Below are 24986 nucleotides of genomic sequence, written 5' to 3' on the forward strand. Positions count from 1 at the left end.
CATTCCGAAGTGATAAAAGGGGAGTGACGGGGTTTCGAGTCGTTTAGCTTGGAGTCTATTGGAACATGGTGCTTGACTCCGGCAAAGAATCAGAGGGTCACAGCGATAGAGTGGATAGCTTCTTTCTTGCATGGCGATAAATATACGAGCCGGCTGGAAGTGTAAGTCAAGTCGACTTCTTACACGTCCTGGGGGTTTCAAGTGTTAGTTCAGTAGTAAGAGTAGTACGAGACTTTTGAGCGGCAGCTGCATAGACTTAGCAGGTAATTCACCTAACATTTGAAACCCCAGTAAAATGCTTGAAATCCACACTCGACTCCCTCATTACCACTTTACAATGTTGCACATTTTCAATATGATTCGAATATCTGAACTTAATAAAGATGGAATTGAACCCAAACTTTTATGAATCGTACTTGCCTCCGAACCTACCAGCCGACCTGCAGAATGTAAGTTTAATCGGTAGGTAGCTAGCCGGTTGGTTGGTCCAATAATGAAACCGTCCACTTTGCAACCCCACCACCAACCTCACGTCGCGTCCCACTGACAAGCGTCTGGACTTTCGAGAACAGCCCACAAGGCTGCGATTCTGCTCTGCAGTCCTGCTCTGCGATTCCGCTCTTCGACGGCTAGAAATGAATATCTAATAGCTACTACTCAGAAGTTCGTGTCTTCTGTCCTACACCTATGCGCCAATTATGGTCGCCCTCTCTGCCACGGCGCCGCTCGCTGCCGCGCTGGGACAATGGACCAAGTTTCTCTCGCGCGCCCTTGTGGCTCGACTAGAACCCGACTCTTTCGAATCATACGTGCCGCTACTGCAGTCCAAACATCACCTACCACCGACCGTCGTAGCTGACCTGCTTCTCCGACCTACACCTGACAACCCCGATTTCCCCGACCCTCGCATTCTGCAGTACCTTCAAGTGCTCCTCAAGCTGAAATTGATCGACACCACATCTGTCTTGAAGGCACTCTACAGCTACTCTACGTCGCGCACCCAAACACAGAGCCAGGGGGAGGCGAATGGAGACTCCTCAAAGCAGAAACTGCGATGGGGAAACTCGTACAGCTCCGAGGAGGTCATCTTCTATCGGCTGACCAAGGCCGTCGCCCAGGGCACTGGCATTAAGGCAGCCAGGGACGCCCTCGAGGTTGCCAAGGTCATGGCCAAGTGGATGGCCTTGTTCACTGCCGTGTCAGCCTCATTTGCGGCCGACGCTATGGGTGCCATGTACCCATCCCAGATCAAGGGGGAAATGGAGTCTGCCCGGGCTGCCTTTGTCATGCTCCTGCTCGGTGTATGCGAGAACCAGACTCTCTTGGCAACACTGAGCAAGCCGGCCGCAAAAGGTACGACGATGGATGCGCAACGTGTCTGGGCCTTTCCTTTTGATTCTGGCTATGCTAACTAACCCTCACCTAGACGCTCGCAAACGGCTCTCGGAAAGCCTGGCCAACTTTGTGCCATCCATCGTGCATAACTCATCCGAAATTGCAGCTCGTTTGGAGCTCTTCCGATCACAGACTCTGGCCAGTTTCGACCCCCCTGACAAGAAGAAGGAATCGGAAGACGCCGAGATGTTCGACGTCTACGACCAAACTGTTGGCCTGGATAACTTCCAGGTCCAGGAGTTGCCAATACAGAACTCACGTGCTGGGCTATACATCTACCTAAACGCTTCTGTCAGTCTGCCATGGTTCTGAACAACCTTTCTAGAGGCTGTGCTAATGTCTGGTAGCTTGTCGGGCGACCACTACTAGATGATGCTTCGGTATTTACCTACCTACACAACCGATATCAAGTAAGTCGTGTGCCGCAAGCCTACCGCGACCCCTTTGCAAGCCCTCGAGGACCTCTTCTGACAGAGACAAGGGCGATCTACAATCAACTGCCATAGCTCTAATTCTAGCCTCCTTCGACGTACTCGCCAATGCCGTGTTCCGCAATAACGAAGGTGCAAAATCCGGTTTATTGCTACGATCCTATCTTATAAACAAGGTTCCCTTGTTGCTTGCATCACTCGCAAGCTCACCATACGCTTTAAACCCATCGTACCCACAATTCAACCCGGAATATTGCATTACGCAAGCCCTCAACCAGGTCGACACCAGCGTCTTTCCGACCCTGTCAAACATGTTCGATATCTCGAACAACCATAACACGTTTACCGAAACCGTCCGGCAGGACTTTTGCTTTGCATGCCTTCTCCACGGCTTGATAAGCAAGGAAGCCAGGGATGAGCTTCTTGGGGATATTACCTTCCAGGAGCTGCCTATTGGCGGCCGCTATGTGAAAGACAACTTGGTTCAGCAGTGCCTGGCCGACCCCGAAAGGTTACAGAAACTCATCGTGGAGCTCGAGGGCATGGAGGGCAATGCCGGCGCGGCTGGTCAAGCCATAGCAGAGGTGAGTTTCTATCCTATCCTATCTAGACCATATCTGGATACCTCAGTATGACAGCCGGACTAACACCTATCGGCCAAAGGTGTTGGGTCAACTCTGTCGGAACAAGGAGACCATGGCCCTGAAGCAGCTATGCAGTCAGTTGGCCCGGAAGCCCATATTCCTGGACGTGCTGCTACTCTTCAACAAGACAGAGACCATACTCCAGCCTCTGTGCGAACTCCTAGATAACTGGAGGTATGATGACGACCAGGGAGAGTACCAGCCTGTTTACGAGGAGTTTGGGTCGATATTGCTACTCGTCCTGGCATTCGCCTACCGATATGACCTCTCACCAGCAGACCTCAAAATTAGCTCGCCTGACTCTTTCGTGGCGAAGCTGTTGACTAAAGGCCAGCTTGCCAGGTCGTTGGAGGAACTCAGCGACCAGGAAAAGGCTCACATCGGCGGCTGGGTGCTTGGGCTCTTCGCCTCCGATGCAGGCGGGCTGGGAGATGAGCTGATGTCTTCCTGCCCGCCGCAGGACTTCTACTTGCTCATCCCCACTCTATTCCAGCAGATCGTACTGGCATTCAGTGTCGGCCGGCTTACAGAAGACATGCTGAAATGCGGCCTCGAGTGTGAGTACATGTGTGGATATAACATTGATTGCCCGGCTAGCCGAAACTAACACGGTGCCCAGATCTCGTCGACACGTTCTTATTACCGTCGTTGGTCCCGGCAATCCTCTACCTGTGCAATCATCTGTGGGCGGATAGCCCGCAGGACCAGAAAGCCATTATCAGGATCTTCCAGCTGGTCCTACTTCCAAACTCGATTTCGAATGAAGCATCGACCATGTTGTCGTCGGTGCTCAACATCGTCGCACAACCGCTGGAGCATGCGCTGCGTTCCTACCAACGACAAGACCCAAAAAGTCAGGACGTCGAGCCTCTCCTGCGAGCGCTCAAAGAAAACATCCCTCTATCGCGACGGACCGGTAGTGCCGATCATAATGAATTCGAATCGTGGACCAGCACTAACGGCGGTGGTCTGACGGCCTCGATCCGCCATACCATCCAGGGACTGGTGCAATGGAGCCAAAGCTCGGTTCTTAATGGGATGCCGACTCCATATACACACCGTCAGCTGATCCTGGCCATCAGGTTGCTAGGAGCCAAGCGTCTACTCGCCACCATAACCGAAGAGCTCAGGCAGCAGGCCGAAGCCGGAAACGACGGCGCCGCCTATGACGTTGCCATCGCACTCATTTGCGCCCCGGACGTGACCAACGACCCGGACCCGCTCCAGGTGCCGGCCATGCCGTCCCTGGACGAGTCGGGCAACGTGCCGGCGCTCCAGCAGCGGCGCACGACGCTCCGCCAGGCGGTCAAGAGCGAGGCCGAGGAGTGGAAGAAGATCGAGAAGTCGGACCCGGTGCTGGCGGAGATGGCGGTGCGGCTCTACCGGCGGGCGGAGGCGCAGATGGCGACGCCGCAGGAGGCGTCGATGCTGCAGCCGGACCTGGCGCTCGGCGACGCCATAGCGGCTGCGGCGGCTGCGGCGGCGGCCGAGGCGGACGGCGGGGTCGACGGCGGGCTGGGCGGCCTGGACGCGACGGGCGTCGGCGGCCTCGACCTCGGCGGCGCGGGCGGCGACTTGAACCTGGGGGGCTCGGTGGCGGACTCGGCGGGCGGGCTGGGCGGGCTCGACGACCAGGATATCTTTGGGGACTTGACCGGTGGCAGCGACTTCTTGGATGGGTGGTCGGATATGAATCTGGTCTAGGGGAAACCCCTGAGGAGCTTGCAAGCAATTGGGGGGATTACGTGGTGGACGGTTGAACGGGCGTGACGAGGGATCTTCTAACTAGTATGTTTATAGGTAATACTCCTGTTTATCGGTTTGGGTTACGGGGACTGCTTCTGTGGGCGAAAAGGAGCGATAAATATTTTGGGGGGGGGTTATCTACCTACCACCTAGCTGCCTAGGCGTCTACAACCTACTTAAAGCGGCTGTTTCTTGAACTCGTGAATTACGCATTTCTGCCAGTGTATTTTACCGGTGTACCTGCAGACCGAGGTCAACTCCCAAATGTGGTTCCAGGTCCGAGGCATGCAAGTTACAGATTGCGATGCCGTGGCCATTGGGCGAACTTTATTAAAGTGGTGGAGGTGAGTATGCGTAGGGCTGAGGTTTGTCTTACTATGTAATAAGCTTGGTTTTAAAGGTGGGCATACAGATTTGAAAAAACAAGCTCTTCGTACGCCGTCTTGGCTCCCACATCACGTCGCAACGAGCTTCGTTGCGAGCCTTGGAGACCTCCCTCCCGAAAGCGGAGACGGGCCAGCTGAACGATTGGTTAAGCCAGCCCTTATCCCGCCCGCACGTGTGATGCTATTTTGAGCGAGGGCGGCCGCGGGGCTAGGCGATGTGGAGCCTTCTCTTGCGGACCAATATCGTCCCGACCTGACGGGTCATTTTTTTGCGATCGACAGACTACACCACCAACAAGGGAAAATGGAAGGAAATTTTGGTCTCCGCTTTCGTCTGCCCTCAGCCGTTGCCGGTTACACGTAGTCTGGCATGGGTTCGTTGGCTGAGCAGCTGCGCCTGGAGGAGCTAAGTTGGGACAAGAAAGGCTCTTCTCGACTTTCTCGTCGAGAACCCTTTTGTCCACCAGATTCCCGTTTTCAGCTCAACTAGCTAGGGCCAATACCTGCGGCTGATCTGGACTCCAGTGAGTCGAGCGAGATATGTAGATATTGACAATGGCGGACGGGGTCCAGAATCAAGCTTGCGGGGAGCCGCCCTCAATATTCCGAATCAGCCATCGTCGCCGAAGCAAACCCTGGCCTAGTTCGGCCATCTTCGCGAAGGATGGCTTGCTTGCTCCAATTAGCTGCACCAAGCTATTCCACTAGCTCTGCAGCTGCTCTCCATCGTCCTCCCCGTCCACACCAATGAGAGTCGACGAGCCTCGCCTGTAATCTCTGTACTTCCTTCAGCTGAAAGCCTCATCGGGTTCATATGGCAACCCTCCCCCAATTCGTTGCATAGTACCGTCCTGCTGGACCTCCCCTCCCTGCCTTGCCCAGTCTTGGATCACCCAGCCCAGCATCCGCGCCCGCGCTCGCCCGCCAGTTCGTTCCTCGGGACTCTACCGACCGATAACGCGCCTTTGACTTGGCAATCCTGGGCTATGGCCACCATGAAGCGCGTCTTCGGCCTCGCAGCCTTGGGCTGCGCCATCGCCGGTGTCGAGTCCAAATTGCTCTCATGGGGCGAGGACGAGATTGAGAGGAGGTGGACGCCGGCTTACGAGACACTGGGGATCCTTCCGCTGCTCGGCCAGACGCCGAGGCCGACGGATCCCCCAAGGTTGGAGGACAGGGCCGTGGGCAAGCGGTCCTCGTCGGACAACACCTGCGCCTATGTCAACGGAGACCCAGGTCAGTTCTTTGCGGGTCAATCGAGTCTTGCTTGAGACGTTTTTCTGACCTCCTCCCAAGAGATCCCGCTTTATTGCGCAGCTACGGACCAATGCGTGTATAACTCGGTTAACCATTATATCGGTTGCTGTGCCGATGCTGAGACTATTTGCCCTGTCTGGACCACGTGCTATGACAGGACTGATTCGGCCAGTTTCACGACTGACAATAGCTTTACCCTTTGGTGGTAAGTGCGCTAGGAGCAAGGTAGCGATGGGGCCTGTATCGACGGCTAACATGCCCGCAGCGGTCAAACGTCGTTTCCCTATTGCAAGCGGCATCTGTACCAGGACAAAGCGTGGACCGGCTACACTCTCTGGGGGTGCGCCGTCGCGGCGGGGACAGATACTGTCTACTACACCCCAACCGAGACCGCTAGCCCGACTACCGAAACCTCTCCAACCAGCTCACATCACACCACAACCACCGGGCATTCATCGTCATCACCGACCCGAACTTCGGCTGGGCCCAACCCGACGTCCGAAACCCCCAAACCGAGTGGCGGCAAGGGCGTCCCCGTCGGCCCTGTCGTCGGAGGCGTCGTTGGCGGCGTCGCCGCCATCGGCCTAATCGGTCTAGGTGCATTCTACCTCATCCGCTCCAACAGGAAGAACAACAACAACCCACCCACCGGCGCCGCAGCCGGCCAAGGCCCGCCACCCGGCGCCCCCAGCGGCGGCTACGACCCGAACCAGGGCCAGATGATGGCCCAGCAGCACGGCGGCTACTACGCGCCGGGCGCCGCCGCCGGCGTCGCCGGGTTCACGCCCGTCGATCCGCGGGCCAGTATGCTGAAGCCGCAGGGCTTCGACAACGGGAACAGCCCGCCCGGCAGCCCGACGCCGACGTATCAGTCCGTGACGACGCCGCCGCCTGCCGGCTACGGGGGCCAGCCGAGCCCCACGTCCACGAACAACATGGGCTACGCGATGGCGCCGCAGGACTTCCAGCAACAGCAGCAGCAACAGCAGATGTATCACGGCACTCCGCCGCCGCAGCAGGGTTACCAGGCTGCTGGTGCTGCTCCGTACAACAACGGCCAGGGGAACCCGCACTCGCCGCAGGGCCAGGCCTTTGCGGCCGAGCTGCCCACGACGAGGGGCGACGGGCAGGTGAACGAGCTTGCTGGTTGAGGTGCGATTGTTGCAGACCCCTTTTTTTGGGCGTGGATATCTATAGTTCTGTCCCGTTCTGTCCCTCCCACGTGTGATCGGTCTGTTCATGTCCGTTCGGGTTTCCTTGGGGCATTGTTGGGTCGTTTTTACGGTCGAGCCATAATGGCCCCTATTCACTAGACGATAGATAATCGGATATGGGCTGCTTGGTCGAGATTAATGACAAGTCTGGTTTTGGGTGGCTCTTTGGATTGGTGCCTTAGTTATCGGGGCCGGCAGGGAGACGATGAGCATGGGCTGTTTGCTTGTTGCTTGTTCATGTGAGGTAGATAAATGGTTCGACGCAGGACAATCATTTCTATCTCGGTTCACGTAATGACCCTAATATGTTTCGCTTATGTCGGTATCATCCAATGTCCACCTCGTTTGTCTCAGGTATCCAGTACGGGCGACCGGTACTCGATTACAGCTTACTCCCTGAACCCCGTCTCCACTTGGCATACGGGTGCTCGTCCGAGGTCGGGATGAGATGGTCGACCGAGCCGGTGTTCAGGAAGCCCGGGTGGACCTGGTCCAGACTCGTGATGCCGCACATCCTCATCGTCGTCTCCAGCTCGTCGTTGAGGACTGTGTTTTTGGTTTTGCCACCAGTCAGCAACAGCAAGGCAAATCAAGAAAACGGGGCGCAACACCGGCCGCCGGGACTCACTCTCGACATATCTCCTCACGCCCTCCTCCCCATAGTTCAACCCATACAACGTACCCCTCCCGATACCCACCGCCCTCGCCCCGAGACACAGCGCCTTGAAGACGTCCGTGCCCCTGGCGACACCCCCATCGACAAATACCTCGAGGCGATCAAACACCTCGGGACAGCAGCGCTGCATCTCCAGCAAGACCAGCACCGCCGCGGGCGCGGTATCGAGGCTCCTGCCCCCGTGGTTAGACAAGACGACGGCGTCGACCCCGCACTGGGCCGCCAGGCGCGCGTCGGCCGCCGTCTGCACGCCCTTGAGCACGACGGGGGTCCCCGGCGGGAGGTGCCGGCGTAGCCACGCCACGTCCGCCCACGTCACGCCGGCGTCGATGTACGAGCCCATGAGCCGGCCCAGCGCGCCGCCCTTGGCGTCGCCCTTGGCCGATGCGCCAGTCATTGGGCTGCTGACGAGCCCGGAGATCGACTGCCGCTCGTCGGCCTCGCGCTTGCCCGGGACGGGGGCGTCGACCGTCAGGAAGAGGCCTGCTATGCCGAGGGCGGAGGCGGACCGCAGGAGGGCCTCGGACTTGGCGCGGTTCTTGTCGACGTAGAGCTGGAAGAAGATGGGGACGGGGGAGCCGTCCGCTTCCGCTTCTGCTTCCGCCGCCGCGGTGCCGGCCGGGGCGCGGTGGGACCGGACGGCCGAGACGATCTCGCCGAGCGGGAAGCTGGCGCTCGTGGAGACGACCTGGGCGGTGCCGAGGGCCTTGCAGGCACGACCGATGTCTTTCTCGCCCTCGGGGTGGACCGTCTTGCCGAGGGACGTCGGCGCGCAGAAGATCGGGGTGCGCAGGCGGTGGCCGAGCATAGTTGTGGCGATGGAGACGGTGCGCACGTCGCGGAGGACGCGGGGCCGCAGGCCGATGAGCGAGTAGGCCTCCGAGTTGCGCCGGTGGGTGTGGAGGTCTGTCGCTGCCGAGGTCACGAAGGCGAGGGTCTTGGGTGGGAAGGATTCGCGGGCCGCTGCGGCGAAGTCGTGGGTCGAGATGAGGTTTCCCAGGGGCGGCTTGGCATTGCGGTCGGGCTGGGTCGGCGGTGATTCCGAGCTGGAGTCTGCCCACAAACTCGGTGCTGTGGTCGCATCAAGTGTGCCCAAGTGCTTAGATGACGGGAGGGTGGTCTTGATCAGTGATGAAGAGTGCACGGCTTGGTAGGCTGTCGTGGCATCCCGCCCAGCGTAGCGGAGGAGGACGTCGAGACCACCGGGATGCTCCCGGGCAAAGTCGGTCAGGTCATAGACGACTCCATCCACGACAGTCCAAAGATCCTCGACGCTCTGATGTCTGGAGACTTCTTGTGCTGATATAAGTGGTAACATGGTCAGTTCGCTGGCACTTCCACCCCGTCAAGTATTCGCATTAGACATGAACAGGACAGAGTAATGAAGTGCACATCGAGCCCTCTCTCTGGTTGGCCTTTAAAAAGCCCGAATACGTGGAGGAGTATCGCCATCTACATGTACAGCTCAGATGCCTTACAGGACCTTCGGGGGAACTGTGGCCGAGTGGTTCCCGAGTAAAACGGCCGGGGATTGTTAGCGCATGTCAAAAGGCGGGGATCCCGGCGAATACGCCGTGTGAGCAATTGCGAAATCCGTCATCCTGAGCGTCCTTGTCTTGGTCTCACTGTCACTGGAAGGCTTGCAATTCGTTGAGTGGAGTTCCCCAATTCAATTGGGTGGTCTATGTCTCTAAAGCTTTCTGAATTAGCGTTTTCGCCCTCTCGCTCAGGTTCATCTGCAACGCAAGCTCCTGTCCCTTCGGGCTCATTTTTGCCCAGGTCTTCCTCAAGATGCCGATGATCTTCTCTTCGTCGATCTCCGGGCGTTTGTGGAAGTCGTCAAACTGGTCATCCAGAAAAACCAAGCAGGCGACATCCTCGAGGACTTGAGTCTCCTCGTCCTTGCTGAGGTTCTCCTTCCGGATCAGAGCTGCCGTCCTCTCAATGGCATCCTGCGGGAGAGGCGGAGTTATCGCCGGCGACGCAAGAAGCTCGGTTATTTGGGAAGCCGCCTGAGCTTTGAGTTTAGCCCGCCAAGTGAGGTATCCTGGCCGAGTCATTGGGTAACTACTCCTGGGAATTTCCCATCTGACGAGGGCATGGCTGTCAACAGGAATATCCGCATAAAAGGAGTCCCGTGACAAACCGTCTGAAGTGCTGGGCTCGGCAAGCCAGCTGAAGAGCCGGCGAGGCATCTGGGCTTCGCAGTTCGAGCCAACGGGTCATCTTCTGAGCGTAATGCAGCTCATACGGAATGGTCGAGAACCCGTCTGGGGAGGTGATGGTCCTCGGATCATTCGCATGAGCTTCATCAATGAGTCTAATGGCAGTAGCATAATTTGCCGCGAGCGGTATCGATGACTCCGCCATTTTGAACTGCTTCGGCGTTCTCAGAAGCTATTCAATTTAGTGGAAAAGAAATGCCATCTTTTTACGGAATACACTGCGTCTCTCGCCTTATTACTAGAGGGTGACTCAGCACATTTGCTTGCACCTCTATTGGCCAGATGTGGTCCACCAAAAAGGTGGATGAGGCTCTGCAACTCAACGTCAAATCTATCACTGTGGCCGCAAGTGCTGTCCATGGATGGCACTGAGAGGTCGGTCATCCAGTATACCCTCCTGCCGATCCATGAACAATTGATTTGCTTTGATTATAACCATCAAATCAAGCCAGAAATACATGTCCTCTTCAGCAGTGATGAGCCTCGCTTGCCCAAGACCACCCTCACTACCATATAGACATGGGTGTGGAGGAAGGCAAACTGAGACCTTGAAGGTAATCCTAGGCGTGGCTAATTTTGCCACCCTCTTTCTACAATGTGTCCCTATGTTTCTGTGGGCAATCATATATGCGTCACAACAAACAGTACCAGGGGCGGTTTTACCAGTTCTCCCAGGGAGGAGAAGGGAGCTGCCATGGTTTGGGTGAGTTGTTTGTGAGCCATCTAATGCAGAAGCTCAAAGTAGCTTGCCCGACAACCTAGACTCCAATATAGAAGGCAGGGCAAGCCTTTAAACATATCAGAAGGAGGGTCGAGAAGAACACTGGAGATATGAATAGGTAAGATGGAAGAGGAGGCAGAGTGGCCGCACTGCGCGTCTTTGGTATCTCTGTCTAGATATATATACATGAGCTTCTTGTGAAGATTGCACTGCCCCATGTTCCTTAGCTGATAATGATAAGGGAACATCCCACGCAAGTTTGCTGAATCACAGCCCCTAGATGTTCCCTCTGTTGTACAAATATACATGGCTTTTTGTTTTATAGGCAATTGTTCACCTGAAGCTCAGATTAATGTTGCCAACCAAGCCTGCCCTTCCACTCACCTCCAACACCACCTTCCGTTCTATCCTTCGTGCAGTTACCTAGAGACCACTCCCGAGTATATGGTTTCCTCCTATTGTCCTTCACATTTTACGGATCACCAAGGGATAATCAACCAGTCTTGCATACCCTCTCTCGTCCCGTCTTAGCCTCCGCATTTCTCGTGGTCTTTCACCAAATCATCCTGTTGCTTCAGCGGCAGTTCCAGCACCCCACGTCATACGAAGCCCATCTCCTCGACCATCTCTCAGCAGGAACAGGAACAGCCCCCCCGGTCCAAGAATACTCAGACGCTGGAATCCTAAACCCGGAGGGTTGTCCTAGTAGACATAACTTGTCCGACCAACATCATATTTACCAGATGCCTCGAACCACTCGCCGAATAATTGGCTTCAAGGGCAACAAGCTCTATGCCGAGGTTGCCCCAGCGAAAAACCTCCAGCTTTCCTTCCCTAACTGGCTGATGGGAGGCGACATTGTCATCCCGAAGTCCGGCAGATCCACCACCGGACCCAACCTCCACGCCACTCTCTTTGAGTTTGAAGATGCCGGATACCTTCCCTCCTCAGATTGTGACAGTGCCGAGACAGGGGAGTCTGGGAGCGAGTCTGAGCCTGGCCCCTCTGACGGGTCGAGTGCGGGCTCTGGCAAGAAGAAGGCTGGGACTTTGAGGAAGATGAACACCAAGCATGGGAACAAAGGCAATTTCAAGGCCAAGGCCAACACCAAGTCTGTAAGGTGGTCTGACGAGGTCTCCGATGACTCTGATGATTCCTCGAGCGAGCCGACTTACCATTGGAGGAAGACGGTCAGCATCAAGCTTAGGAAGTCTGAAGCTAAGAAGAAGAAAACAACCACTGGGAGCGAGCCGTCCCCTACCGCCAGTGCAGATTCGCAGGCCAGCTCTACCGATGAGTCCTCCGCAGGGGAGCCATCTCCCAGGGAGCCATCCTCCGATAAGGACTCCTCAAGCAGTGACGACTGGACCCCCTCTGAGGATGCAATTATCATCTCGATGAGAGAAGGAGGAGAGTCATGGATCACCATTGGCAAGGCCATCTTTTGTGGGGAAAAGGAGGTCGAGCAGCGTTGGGAAGAGCTCATTGCAGAAGAAGCCGCACCCGAATCCGAATCGGCGACTGAGGCCAGTGGCGAAGACAGGAGTGACGCAGACGATGAATTGGCTGGGGGGAAGGAGAAGGAAGAGACAAAAAAAGGCAGAGGGACGATAGGACAAGGCAGGGCTAAAAGGAAGAAGGGCAAGCCGCCCACATATGCCTCCTCCAGTTCCGATGACGGTGGCGAGTCTGCCGTTAAACACACCGAGTCACGCCAGTACCGGCGAGAGGAAGTGTCAGCAGCTCTCCTGGGCAGAATGTACGATGACACATTTGCCAACAAGATCCAGTCTGACGACCACTTCTCTCCTCTTGACTGCAGGGTTCTTGGCCTTCTCTACTCAAAGCGCGAGGCTGACCACTGGCTGGAGCTGCAGTCTGCTTTCTACAATGCCACTGGCCGCATGGTTCCATATCAACTGCTGAAGCGCAAGATCGAGGAGGCGGAGGCCGCTGAGGTAAAGAATGGGTGAATTATGGGCACCTGAAGAGGCTTCTCTGCTTGGAACGGGGGGGGATCTATGGAACCCTATCATTGTTCGGGTTCTGCCTTGTAGGTATACTAGGAGCAGTGAATGTGGTCATCTTTGTGCTTTGCTTTCAGGCTCACAACTCTCAGTTCTTGGCCTGTAATGTAAGGCCTATCATGAAAGGTATATTTGGCGGGGTGAGATAGCAAACTTGATTCACCCACTCTAACCTAAGTCATGTCCGTCACTGTATCATCGCGGACATCGCCAACATGATTCCCTTCTGGACCTTGTAGTGAATGAAGGTACGTAGGTAGGTTTGCCATAGTGAATCCTCAGTAGAAACCCATTCATCGAGGGGCGACATCGCAGGTATAAAGGCCTCTCCACCCCCAAGGGACCAACACCTCAACGCCAACAGCAACCTGGAGCATCTCAACGCCAACAACAACAGCACCCATTTTACAATATCCAAGGCAAACAACAACGACAAGATCCACGAGATTTCCAATCCCAGCTGCAGGATGAAGAACCAGAGCGAAAAGAGCAAGCCGAGCACCCGAGGTGTTTCCAACAGCCTCGACACCCCTCCTTCCCACGACGCCACCTCCATGGCCGCCAAGTACTGCGACCACAACAAGACCCACGGCTGCACCAACATCGTGGCTGCAAACGTGAAGCTGTGCGACAACTGCAAGAAGGGCAATTGCTGAGGGGGAAAGCTGTTTGCTCCTAGGCCGGGCGAGCGAAACCCACCGGGGTAGATAGACGGTTGGAGAACACACATGGCCCCTTATTTAGGGTAATCGATGGGAGGGGTTGATGGTATCCGTTAAGGGGAGACAGAAATGGTGTTGCTAGATATCTGATAGAGCGAGGGGGCCTTTAATACCAGTCATTAGCATTCAGTACCGCATCCATGGTGATATTTCACGTAGGATTTTAAAGGGGGCCGCTGCTTTACTTCCCCAGAGCCCCAAGAGTATTTGTTCCGTTGGCGCGCTCTCTTGTTAGAAAGGCTTCTCATCTTTTCGATCCTGCGCTTGCATCTCTGATTGGGTTTGTGGGGGGAGGAGATCCGACAGAGACGGGTTGGAATGTACCTAATAGGTAAGCATCCCCCTATTTCGCTCAACCGAGAGACACTTATCCTTGTCTGTCTCACCTGATCAAACTAGCTCCTAGGTCGCCTTTTCTTCTCGAAGGCACTATCCATGCAATGTATTTTATTTTGGGCCTTTGCGAAATGGCCCTCCAAGGATGGCCCCTGACAACTAAAGGGCTTGGATCGAATTTGACGGAACGGCCCGCCAGCCGTCGGGAGACCGCCTTACCCGGCACCTCTGGGTTGGGTTCTGGGCCGACGTCGCAACACCGCCGGCTCCGGGACGGGCCATCGGACGGGATGGCATCACACTTGCAATATCATCCAGAAACACCTGGTCGATGATAACTAGACCACTGGAACATGCTCAGTCACTGCTGCTGGACAGCATTCTCTGGTCGGGATTAAAAGGATTAAATCCATCTCATATTCACACACACACACGCACACGCACAAGTGGCAGGCAAAGAAGAGCTAGGGAGAACTTTGCAAAATCCTTCTTCTTCTGTCCAGGACACCAGCCCCCCACCCCCCGTTTGATGACTCGGGTATCAAACAGAACTCGAACAAAATGCCAGAATAGTAACTCCATTTTTAAGAAGCACCATCAACCCGCCCTCAGGCGATGCTCGAAATAACAATAATACAAGAGTGGCCCCGTTTCCAGAATCCATGTATCCACAAGCCGGGAGTTTAAATAGAAAAAAGGGGTTGCCATGGACTCCGCCGCCAAAGATGCAGGACCCTGTCAAAAGCTAACCGGGTGTTCGAGGAAGATATTAAAGCCGGTATGTATGTACCACTCCCTGGTGAGATTTATTCCTCAAATATTAACGCGAAGCTAGGTAGTAGGTAGATGGGGGTTCATGATGCCAGAACGATAATGTACACAGAAGGTGCGATTAGAGGACAGGGTAAATGAACTTCCTTCTGGATTGGGTGTCGAGATGAGTTCTCGAATTCGCTGGGAAGAGCCGGAGCCGGAGCCGGAGCGAGATAGGAGGATAGAGGTTGTGTTCCGAGTCCGGAGGAGGACGGTTAATAGTCTGCTGAGCCGGTCTTGGCTTCTGATTCGAGCAGTGAGCCAGACGCGGAAACAGTGTGATTGGGAACACTTGGATGGTCTTGGGACGGGAGCAAAGCTTCTCAGGATGGCCGCTCTCATATCATCCCGGGGGGCGGGCCTCCTGCGCCGGAAGCGACATTCTCGGCGCGAGGCGTGCCCTGCGATCCCGAGCCGGAGCCTTGGCCACGACTTCGCAATGTGTTGTTAGAGCCGAGGCCGCGTTTCATCATCTTCCCCAAGACCGTGACAAGCTCACAGGCGTCGGTGAACATGTCGTTATCGATTCCCTCTGTGGCTTCGTAGACCGCAGCGATGCTATCCTTTGCGAGTTTCCGACTGGCTATGTCGTCGTGCACGCACTCGTAGAGGAATGCGGCATACTCCGTCTTCACGGAGAGTCGGAGGGAGTGCGAACCCCAGAGAAGCTGGTCGGCAAGTGCGGCGGCTTCCTTGAAGTATTGGTGCGCCAACGGGAGATAGTCGACAGCGGGGAACAGAAACGAACCTGCGACTTCAGGTGCAAATCCGGGCGGGGGACCCACTGGCCCGCCCTCCAAGGTGTGCGTCGGTTGCAGCGTCGAGTGAGTTGTCCCGTTGTCGTCATCCCTTGCGACTCCCTTGCCCTTGTCGACACGTGCAGGTGGTAGCCCAGGGACAGCCGCTGTCGCCTGGGCTTCAGGGGTCGAAATGCCCATCGATGACACCGGCGGCTGGTTGTGGAACTGGACAAAGATGTGGTAAAAGGAGGCACGAAGCTTGTATGCCAGAACTTTGAGCTCGACATAGTTGCCAACCATAGGTATGACATACTGCTCCAGGAGTAAGAGTCCTTCCCTAGATAGCCAGATGATGTGGAGGTACAAGTCCAAAGACTCGGCTCGGGTCGTATCGAGTCGCCGCTGCTTCCGCGCCCGGACAAGTTGGGAAGACAGGTTGATCGAAAGCCCCAATATCCTGAATAGAATCGAGGCCAGGAGTGGGTTGTCCGGCTCGACAGTCTTTGCCAGTCTGCCAAGGAACTTTTGGTCAACCTCGGAAGAAGCCATCAAGACGGGAACACTACCACCGCGACGGCGATCCGAGGTCCTGACGTAGGGTTTCGGATGATGGAGAAGAGAACCCGACGGGGAGTTATACAATGATTAAGTGTCTGGTGGCAGTAAAGTGACGGGGGGAGGGAGAATGGGGGTCGGGTTGAAATGCAAGTCCGGGCTCGAGAGGGCGGCAAGAAGGTGAAAGAAGCTGGAAGCGTGTGTGGCAAGGCTATGGGTGGATGATGGTGGCAGAGGTTGTCCTAACCGCAAGACCCAACCACAGCTCTGAGCTGGCCCACCTTGACCCAGTAAGGTTCGAGATACGAAAGAGCGACTGTCGAGGCTACCCGCATGCCACATCAGAGTTGAAAAGGAGAAGAAAACTGGAGGACAAGTGAACGGGCCGGGGCTGAGTTGGTCCTGATGCTGAGACTGAGGGTGGCGTCTCGTTATGAACTAGACACACACAACAAGAGACCGATGGCTCCTTGTTTTGATTACTATGTCACTGTGAACATCGATGTCAGTTGGCCGAGGAAGCGAAAGCTGGATCATTGGAGGAGTCCTGACCAATATGGTACAGTAATGGCCCAGTGATGGCCGGAGGGCCGGGAAAGGTAGTTTGTACAAGTCGTATGGCCAATGAGGAAGCAAGCGGTCAATGCGATCAGCGGAAAGCCAGGGAAGCCTGAAACTGAGGCTCAAGTTCGGAGGTCGTGGGCTTGCCGGATTCGGAACTGGTCATGGCGAAAGGCCGCCTCTCGTGGGACGGTATATATAAACAAGATGTCTGCCGCCAACTTAAGGGATTGCGGGAACCCGGTTGCTGGCAAGAGAATCTGCCTTTGCAGTTCTGGGAAACCTCAGGCGGTGAGAGGGAAGCTTGGACTTGGGTGGGCGATACCAAAGCTTTAACGACTGGACAACCGAGATCGATGTGGAGCTCCTTCGACAAGGTGCGGCGAGACCTGACTGGGGGGCGATTAAAGGCCCGTTCAGTCGCCAATGGCAGTCAATTGGGAGTGCAGCTCAGAACTGAAGACTGAAGAGCATTCGGCCAGGGTTTACGAGAAGAGGAACGGCAGAGGAGAGGGAGAGAGAAGGCCGAATATGTGGGGATGCGCTTGTGGGAAAGACGAAGTGTAGGCGTCCGTACTATGTATGTGCCTTAAAGGAGTCCTGCAGGCAGGAGTAGCAGCGCGAGGGTATCGTGCATGAACGATGAACGAGCGTGGTGGGCCCTGCGCCTGGTTTTCAGAGCGACTCAGTGAAGAGAGAAGTGGCCTTGGAAAAGGAGAGAAGAGGCGCGCCGGCCTTATGTGATGGCGTTAGTGGACAATTGGGCAATGTGGCGAGATCAGAGCCCTGCCGGGAGAAGGAAATGCAAGGCGTTGGTGGTGCAGACGGTTCTCTGCAAGTGTGAGTTGTCCACCGTCAATCAATCAATGAGCGACTCGATGGCTTGGTCCCATTGCGGCAGGAACCCGCGGCAATTGGAGGACAAAAAGCCCGCGAGCTGAGGGCTGGGCCACGTATGTACTTCGTATGTATGTACGTAGCGTCTTCCTACAGACGGGAGTAGTGTGAGTGTGTGTGTTACCAGGTGCTATCTCGTAAAAGTCGCGTGCACCGCGTCTAGATTCTCGTGGAAATGCTGCCCGCCGCCGTTGTCTGTTGTGGAGGCGGGAGGCGGTGGTGATGTTAGGGTAGTAGGGAGAATTTAAATCGCACTGTTATGATTTTACCTTATTCTACACTTCCTTAGGTACCTCCGTACTCCATACTCCGTAATCTGGAATTTTTTGGGGTTCTATTACAGGCCTCCCACGCCCATGACCAGCGTCCAGGGTCCCGTTATTGTTCGCCGAAACGCGGGATATTGTGCGCCAAGTTAAAGGGGAGCTTGTTTACATAGCATACCTAATATGGCCCCAACCGGACTATTGGACGAGCTGGATCTAGAGGCCAGCAGCCCGGTTTCTTGCGTTGTTACACGTGCGCGAAGCGCGGTCTCGACTTTCAACCTCTCTCATCTTTGGCACAGTACGCACAGTACGCACAGTAACTTATTATTAGGTTGCTTCTAAAAGCGCCCCAAGACCCTCCCTGCTTCAGAAGGTGTTCCAAAGCTGCAAAGGTACCTAGTTATTCGCCGGCGATGCAGCTGCACCGCAGTCAATCTGAATCATTCCAATGGTCCTGGCGTGCACGATGCAGGTGGGCCCAGGTTCCCGGATGGCGCCACGCCTTTTGAGAACCTGCTTCAGATCCTGCTTCTGCACGTGGACCCCAGCCACCCCAATTTTTGATTCCTCATTCTTGAATGGGAAGCAAATCGTCTCAATTGGTGCCAGCGCAGCCGGCCAGGTTCTCGCCCCAACAGCCTCCATGATGACTTCATAAATATCAATGGCCAGCTGTACAGCTGGTCTCCCCGCGCTTGGCCTTGATATATGCGGCCATCCCCCCCTTTCAATCTATTTCGGCCCCCCTCATATGAATGGGAAGGGGTTGCCGACAGTGCACAAGTCCGATCAAACCCCTGTCGGACCTGTTCTTACAAACGGGATGAACTGGCGGTGAAGACCAACTAACCGACATCCAGATCATACTAGGTATGTATTGTACAGTACACTAATAAAACAGCCTGGCCTGGGACACACGTCAATCGATGAGGATGCCAATAGCTCGCCCCCTGCAAACTGCCGAGCTTACGTGCAAAAGACATCGCGTTCAGCTCCAGAGACACCTCAGTTTCCAGCCCAGAGTCTCCTCTTCTCTTCCTATGCTAGGGGGGTTACACGACGTATGGATGTCTCCAGCAATTCCCTCAGCCCTACACGTGTCCGTCAAAGCTACTGGTCACGGACTGGTCCTGCCAACTGTCAAGTCTTAATGGCGTACTAGATGTGAAGGCACTCAAGATCTAGTGATCAGTTCTTGATGATCGGGGTGCAGTTCCTTCAACTCATGTGAAGTACATTGCACGAGATATCAACGTGATTCCTTAGGACCGCATTTGCATTTCCGTTCAGTTTTATAGTCAGTTAGGAACGGGTAAGGGCTTCTCCGTATCCATCTAGTCTATCTGAGAATCGCCCGTCTGGCCGGGGTGCTTCCATCTTCTCACCAGGAAGCTCTCCCAGTAAACCTATTACCCCCGCCTTCAGCGCCAACCCCACCCGATATCTCAACTCGCCCTCTAGAACCGACCCCGGAGGGCATTTGTGCCTCTAATGGCCGATATGAAGGCTTCCGACCGTCAGGGATGCATGGTGTTTCCGCACTGCATGGGGCTCGTAGAAGGGCCCGTTGATAGCTCGAGAGAAGCCTCTTGCGAGAAATGTATACCTGCCTGTGCTTTGCATGCATTCGTACATACAACTTATAGACAGACTTCAAGTATTCTTAATATATATACTCCTACTCGCCAGATTCGCGCCGAAGCCATACCACTCAGTGTCCCTCTCATTCCCATATCCGCCACCGAAGTATATACGCCTGGACAAGATCATCATCCCAAGGCCTCATATCGTCCGTATATCATAGCTCCAATGACCCTTGCCCGCCGGTTATTTTCTTGGTATCCAATACAAACAAAACCAACCCTCGAAAGAAACACTCCCGCAAATGTGAGAGCTCTGCGCTAGAAAACTCTCGCGCCAACAGACAGCCCGTCCTTCCTCCCAGCCACCCAAAGACCAGTGAGTGGACTTTCCGGGAAGACATAGTTATGTATACCATATAATCCAAGCTTCATCCCCCTTTCCATTCCCACCCATCTATATTTACTCCTTCCGTTACTCCTAGGCCAGAACTCCCGTCCGTCCGTCCGTCCCGTCTCCGCGTTCGAGGAGACCCAGAATAATCAAGGCCGTTGGACGGCCAGCGTGGGCTTGATCCTCAGCATCCCAGCCGTCCTCCGCCTGCGGTTGGCCAGGCTCACAAGGTTCCCCGCCGTCAGCCTGTCGGCGGGGCTCTCGAACCGCTCGTGCCCGACGGTGATGACCTTGATGACGTCCCCGAACGCGACCGCCACGCTGGAGTAGCCGACCTTGGCCACGGGGCCGGGCCTCGACACCATCAGGTGATCGCCGCCGGCGGCGGCTCGCTGCTGCTGCAGCAGCCGCAGTTGGTACCGCTGCTCGTCGTAGTGTTCGTCGTCGTCGTCGTGGGGCCCTACGAGCGGCCTCGTCTCGTACTTCTCCTCCTTCTCGAGCTGCGACATGACCCACACCTCCCAGCCCTCCCTATCCTCCGGCCGGGCCCCGCTGCTCATGCGACGTCTATGGCGGAGGTTGTTCCGCAGCGGCGGCGGCGGCGAGGGGGCGGCGGCGACGACGAGGGCGGCCCTGCCCCTGCCCCTGCCCCTGCCCTTCGGCTCCGGCATCATCTTCCTCCGCACGCCAACGACGCTCCCATTCGGCAGGGCCTCCCAGTCGCCCGGGTCGGCGACGCGGCGCTTGAGTTCCCGCGTGTCGGCCCACGGGCAGCAGTGCGTCGCCGGGGACCGCGGCGTGTCGCAGAAGCAGATCGCGTCGCCCTCCTCGGGCGGCAGGTACGTCTGCAGGATGCACTCGCCCGTGTCGGCGCTGGTGTACGCGAGCGTGAAGGACGAGAGCCCCTGCGACCCGCACTGCGTCTGCCTCCTCCTCGAGCGGAGGTACTTTAGGGATCGGGGCTCTATGGGTTCCGTCTGGAAGGTGTGCACGATCTGCGAGGTCCTGAGATCTACCAGGTCGACCGTTTCCAGCCGGACGATCAGGTAGGCGGCACAGCCCGAGACCGGGAGTAGTGATTGGATATCCCTCTCTTCTCGTGTTGGGAATTTGACGTCTTCGGAGAGCCACATGCCGTCGTGGTTGGTGACTTGGTGGATGCAGCTCTTCCGCGATGCCGTCAGGATCGACAGGCGAGGCGCCAACTGGCCGGGCGTGACTGCGACACAAGTTAGCAAGGCACACCCGGGGCAGATCAACAAAACATGGGGCGATGGCTTGCCTTTTTCCTCAATCGGCACCGCGTGGACTAGAGAGGTCTTGCAAACAATATATTCCGTGCACTCCCCGGCGCCGAGGTCCAGCTCGGCCATGGTCCCGTTCCGTCTGACGATGATGAGGACGGGTGCAGTTGCAGACGACCTGGAGTCGAAGAAGAACGAGATGGGCTTGTGCCCTTCCATGTCAACCGCCATCGATTTGCCCCATCGCTGTTCGTGCAGATTCCACAGCATGACCGTTCGAGGCGAGAGCAATGCCAGCCAAGTTGGGGTATTGTCGATCGCCATTGCCAGAACCGGAAAGGGGTCTTCTTCCGGATTTTCCGGATCTGATATCACGCGGCTTCTAGAGCCCGCCCGGACGTTCCAAACCTGTATGAGTCGATCCAACCCGGCAGACACTAGGTGACCGTTTGAGGAAGCAGTCATCATGACGATGTCGAGTACATGACCGGCGCTCAACGACTTGATCGACAGCAGGGGGTCGGCTTCGGGGAAGTCGTCATCTGCTGCCTCGGAAATATCGTCCCACAGGAGGTAGTTCATCAACAGCCGTACCAGGGCAACGATGACTAGCACTACCACAATAAACCGAGGCAGCTCGTGATGTACAAAGTCGTATACCGCAGGAAGGAGCAGTCTCTCCTTATCATGTGGCACCCGATCAGAGCCTTTCAGCAAAAACACCAGGGGGTCATACACTCGAGCTACGTAGCTGTGTGCCCACGGCTTGACGACGTTGATCACCTCGTGAGCCGTTTCGTGGTCCTGGAGCCGCAGCCACGACGTCGGGCTCCTGGCTTGGTTGATGTTAATCAACAGGGAAGGCGTCCTGGGAGATGTGTCCTTTCGATTCGTCCAACTGGTATTGAAGATGCTGCTCAACACTCTCAGAATACCCCTGTCCTCCACAAAGTGCCACTGTGCGATGAAGACAAAACCCAACATGACGACAGTGCCAGCGATGCGGGTGGAGAGGGCAATTTTGCCTTGAAGCAGCGCGTCGGACCACGACTGCCGAACTTGGCTTCCGGAGCCTGACCTGTGCTTTTCCGAGGAGGTCTTCTCGAGGGCGTCGCTCAGATCCGTTCGTTGGACATCCACGCTGAGGACCGAGAGGAAGAAGGTCGACAGGTAGAAGAAATCGAAGACGATCGCGATGGCCGCGAAGGTGCAGAAGCCTGAGACGCCGGGGAAGGTTATCCTTGAGAGCCCCCAGAGAATAATCAGGTTCTGCGCCCGACTGGCAACGGCAACGTGGGCCGTGTCCCCAAACGCCTCCCCTATCCTGCTGCTAATACTGTGATCTACGGGGGTCATGATGACGGCGTTAATCAGTCTAAACGAGTTTTCGAGGCTGATAGCTAGGACGACTAGAGGATACGCAATGTATGGGACTCTGGAGACATCGACCTTGAAGATGGCGCACACGGTGAGGCTCGAAACCATAGATGCCATGATCTGAACCCAGGCCGTAACGAAGAGGCCGAGCTTGGATTTGACGGCACGGAGTTTCGAGAAGCTCGAGATAAAGTAGACCGCCATTATGAGATAGGCCGAAGTCAGGAGCACCTGGTCGGAGATGGATATTGGCTTGAACTGGAACTCATAGAGCTGGCTCGACATGCTCCGGCCTCCCGATTGTATGACTGTCCATTTGTCGTCCATTCGCGCAGCGAGAGCCGCGAGCTTCCTCTCCCACTGCCTGCCCACGGGGGAATCGCGCAGGTGGATTAGTGTAATGACGAGAGCATCGGCTGCTACAAGGCGACGGTCTTCGAAACGTTTGCCGCTGAAGACGATCGAATGCCGCAATGTTACGTTGACAGACGTAGGCTGGCTTTTCTTCTCGTTCACAGTCGCGATAATGTCGGGATCACGGGCGATTTCCTCCGCCGAACAGGCCCAGTATAGGAGCGGCGAGTGGAAGAACCAGGATTGGGTTGTCAAGCCGTTCAGAACGTGAAACTTGTCCCGATCTTCCGGGGAGAGGTCAGCTGCCTCGTCGACCAGATGGACACTATTGGTCGGCTGACGAGGGTTGAAGCTCTTGGTCGGCCCCAAGAGCTCGTTCTGCAGCTCCAGGGCACTGAGTAGGACATCGCGGTCGAGCACCTGCATGTAGCTACCGTGTACCCAGATGGATCGCATGATCACATCGGGCTCGGAGGTGCTCTTCTCGTGGAGCGGCTGAGCGTCGGTCCAGACATGATGGGGGAGGTTAGACGCCCCGCTGGCGAAGTCGGTCGTGTAAAGGAAGGGGCAGGGATATACAAGAAGGAGCGCAAACGCGACCGAGATAAGTAGGGTTGCAAGGGCATGTCGAGCTACATATCTGCCATAGCGCGTGAAAGTTTGACGAAGAGGATGTGTGGACGCAAGTACTGGGGCTTCCGTAGTCCTATTCCTTGTCAACTCAACTCTTCAACCATCCTTGAGGGTTTTCTAGCACATAGGCGCTAGACGGGGAAGCGTTGACTCACCCTCGGAACGGATAGAGAAGATACCAAATCATCAGGGCGAGAAGTTCAACAAACTACCAGGGGCAGTGTTGGCCTGGGCTGAGACAGTAACTGGCATGCGACAGGCGATTTACAAAGGCGTGACTGGCTCCCCGCCTTTCCGATATGAACGAGAACGGCGGCGCTATGCGAATCCAGAGAGAGACGGAACCATGTTGCGAGGATGGTACGTGTACAGTCGAGGCCTAGTTGGCGGACACGACAGCCATTCGGACGGAGGATGGTCTGCGGAAATCACGTATCCGGATGGGCCAGCGAAGCTGCGTGGCGCCGTGTTTGGAGCTCGATGTCCCAAGACAACACAGCGCTATCGCGGCCGAATCACCGAAACCTAGGCTGTCCCTATTATCATGGGAAGCCAACGCGTTGCCAGGCCGTAGTCACAGAGACGGTAGCAGTATGTGACGGGGGAAGGGTGTTGAAAATGCGAGGGGACATGGAAACGGAAATGGAAATGACACCGCAATTGCCAATTGGACTTTTGAAATGGGGCAATGGGGCAAAGGGGAAATGGGAAACTTCCAAATTCGATTCGAGTCTCAACCAAGTGCCAAGGTATGCACAATCCGGGAGCAAGTAGCGTATGTTCAGGCGCAAACTAATGGGTCTAAGCGAGGCGTCAGTGCGCGGTGTACTTCTTGTTTCGGTGTTCCTGAGATGGGGAAAACGTTTCATCAATCATGGAACACGACGTGCGCCAAGTTGACACTCCTCATTGACGGAAAGAAGGCCAAGCCAACAGCAGCTTATCGAATTGAGCACGATTGGCTAAACCAAGAGCTTTGCTGCACGTTCCGGTTGGCTTGGAGACCTCGTCTTTCCAGAGGATATCTATGCGTAGTGTACCTAAATACGTCATAGGTAATGTAGCCAGGTGTCTGGCAATTGCTGATAAGATGGAAATTGGCGTCAAACGGTGACGAATCCCACCTTCCAGCTGCGATTCCGATTCCGATTCCGATTTCCAGGCACCCCTGGTACAGAAAGCACGGCGTCAGATTCGCTGGAACCTTTGCTGCAAATAAGCCAGAAAATACATTACCATAGCAAACGTATAAACTTTTGTACAACCCTTTGTACGGAACTTGGGTTCCCCAACGTGCCAGCAAAGAGGGCACCAGAAGAGAGGGTGCCCAAAAGAGACGACCACTCAGCTGTTCGCAAGTTCGCACGCTTCCTCAGCTGGAGAAAACCTCCGTGCGTATGAGATGAGGCCATGGCGCTAATTTGGTCCTTCAAACTATAGCCCGCAGGGCACACTCCTCGACGGCCTGGACAATGGGATGGCCGCTTGACCTGAATCCATTCTGGGGAGCCGGAAATAATGAAGTGAAGAGTAGGTGCGGAACCTAGATTTCTAAACAAACTTGCGAGTCCATGGCTCTTTATATCTATGCCCTTCCTATGCTATGTGCCTATGTTCGAGAGCCGCCGCCAACCTAATCTCTGGTAATACAGATATGCGCCCCGCGTAGGTGTATCATCAGCTGTTATGACAAAATAATGGTCTGACTTCTGGCACACTAAGCGGTTGACTGCCCAGGGTTGAGCGATTTGATTGGTAACGAGCCCACCGGAAACTGTCAAACACTACT

At 55.7% G+C, this 24986-nt stretch overlaps 6 protein-coding genes across 6 annotated transcripts; 3 read left to right on the plus strand and 3 right to left on the minus strand.

Moving 5' to 3' along the window:
- The first annotated feature begins 345 nt into the window (after positions 1–345).
- QBC33DRAFT_270479 (mediator of RNA polymerase II transcription subunit 5) lies at positions 346–4423 on the plus strand. The gene is made up of 6 exons (XM_060423181.1): positions 346–1353; positions 1427–1686; positions 1743–1805; positions 1877–2410; positions 2490–3027; positions 3090–4423. The coding sequence occupies exons 1-6, from the start codon at positions 699–701 to the stop codon at positions 4172–4174; spliced, it is 3135 nt and encodes a 1044-aa protein (XP_060286742.1). The 5' UTR covers positions 346–698; the 3' UTR covers positions 4175–4423.
- An 877-nt stretch (positions 4424–5300) lies between these two features.
- Positions 5301–7194, plus strand: QBC33DRAFT_270784 (uncharacterized protein). The gene is made up of 3 exons (XM_060423185.1): positions 5301–5838; positions 5899–6064; positions 6125–7194. The coding sequence occupies exons 1-3, from the start codon at positions 5589–5591 to the stop codon at positions 7008–7010; spliced, it is 1302 nt and encodes a 433-aa protein (XP_060286743.1). The 5' UTR covers positions 5301–5588; the 3' UTR covers positions 7011–7194.
- Positions 7195–7455: 261 nt separating this feature from the next.
- QBC33DRAFT_576196 lies at positions 7456–9975 on the minus strand (the record flags this gene model as incomplete). The annotated part of the gene is made up of 4 exons (XM_060430890.1): positions 7456–7619; positions 7702–8813; positions 9493–9837; positions 9896–9975. The coding sequence occupies 4 exons, from the start codon at positions 9973–9975 to the stop codon at positions 7456–7458; spliced, it is 1701 nt and encodes a 566-aa protein (XP_060286744.1).
- A 1463-nt stretch (positions 9976–11438) lies between these two features.
- Positions 11439–13378, plus strand: QBC33DRAFT_512278 (uncharacterized protein; the record flags this gene model as incomplete). Its single annotated transcript, XM_060425898.1, has 3 exons — positions 11439–12653; positions 12800–12829; positions 12983–13378. 3 exons carry the CDS (start codon positions 11439–11441, stop codon positions 13376–13378), a joined length of 1641 nt encoding a protein of 546 aa, XP_060286745.1.
- Positions 13379–14669: 1291 nt separating this feature from the next.
- Positions 14670–16148, minus strand: QBC33DRAFT_270825 (14-3-3 domain-containing protein). The gene has a single exon (XM_060423186.1). The coding sequence runs from the start codon at positions 15880–15882 to the stop codon at positions 14932–14934; it is 951 nt and encodes a 316-aa protein (XP_060286746.1). The 5' UTR covers positions 15883–16148; the 3' UTR covers positions 14670–14931.
- A 3481-nt stretch (positions 16149–19629) lies between these two features.
- Positions 19630–23630, minus strand: QBC33DRAFT_271058 (sterol-sensing domain of SREBP cleavage-activation-domain-containing protein). Its single transcript, XM_060423187.1, has 3 exons — positions 23353–23630; positions 20872–23270; positions 19630–20808 (listed from the first exon to the last, which is right to left on the minus strand). Exons 1-3 carry the CDS (start codon positions 23382–23384, stop codon positions 19739–19741), a joined length of 3501 nt encoding a protein of 1166 aa, XP_060286747.1. The 5' UTR covers positions 23385–23630; the 3' UTR covers positions 19630–19738.
- Positions 23631–24986: the final 1356 nt, after the last annotated feature.

This window comes from Phialemonium atrogriseum, assembly GCF_030411735.1.
Source record: "Phialemonium atrogriseum strain 8032-3 unplaced genomic scaffold QBC33scaffold_4, whole genome shotgun sequence".
NCBI lineage: Eukaryota > Fungi > Ascomycota > Sordariomycetes > Cephalothecales > Cephalothecaceae > Phialemonium > Phialemonium atrogriseum.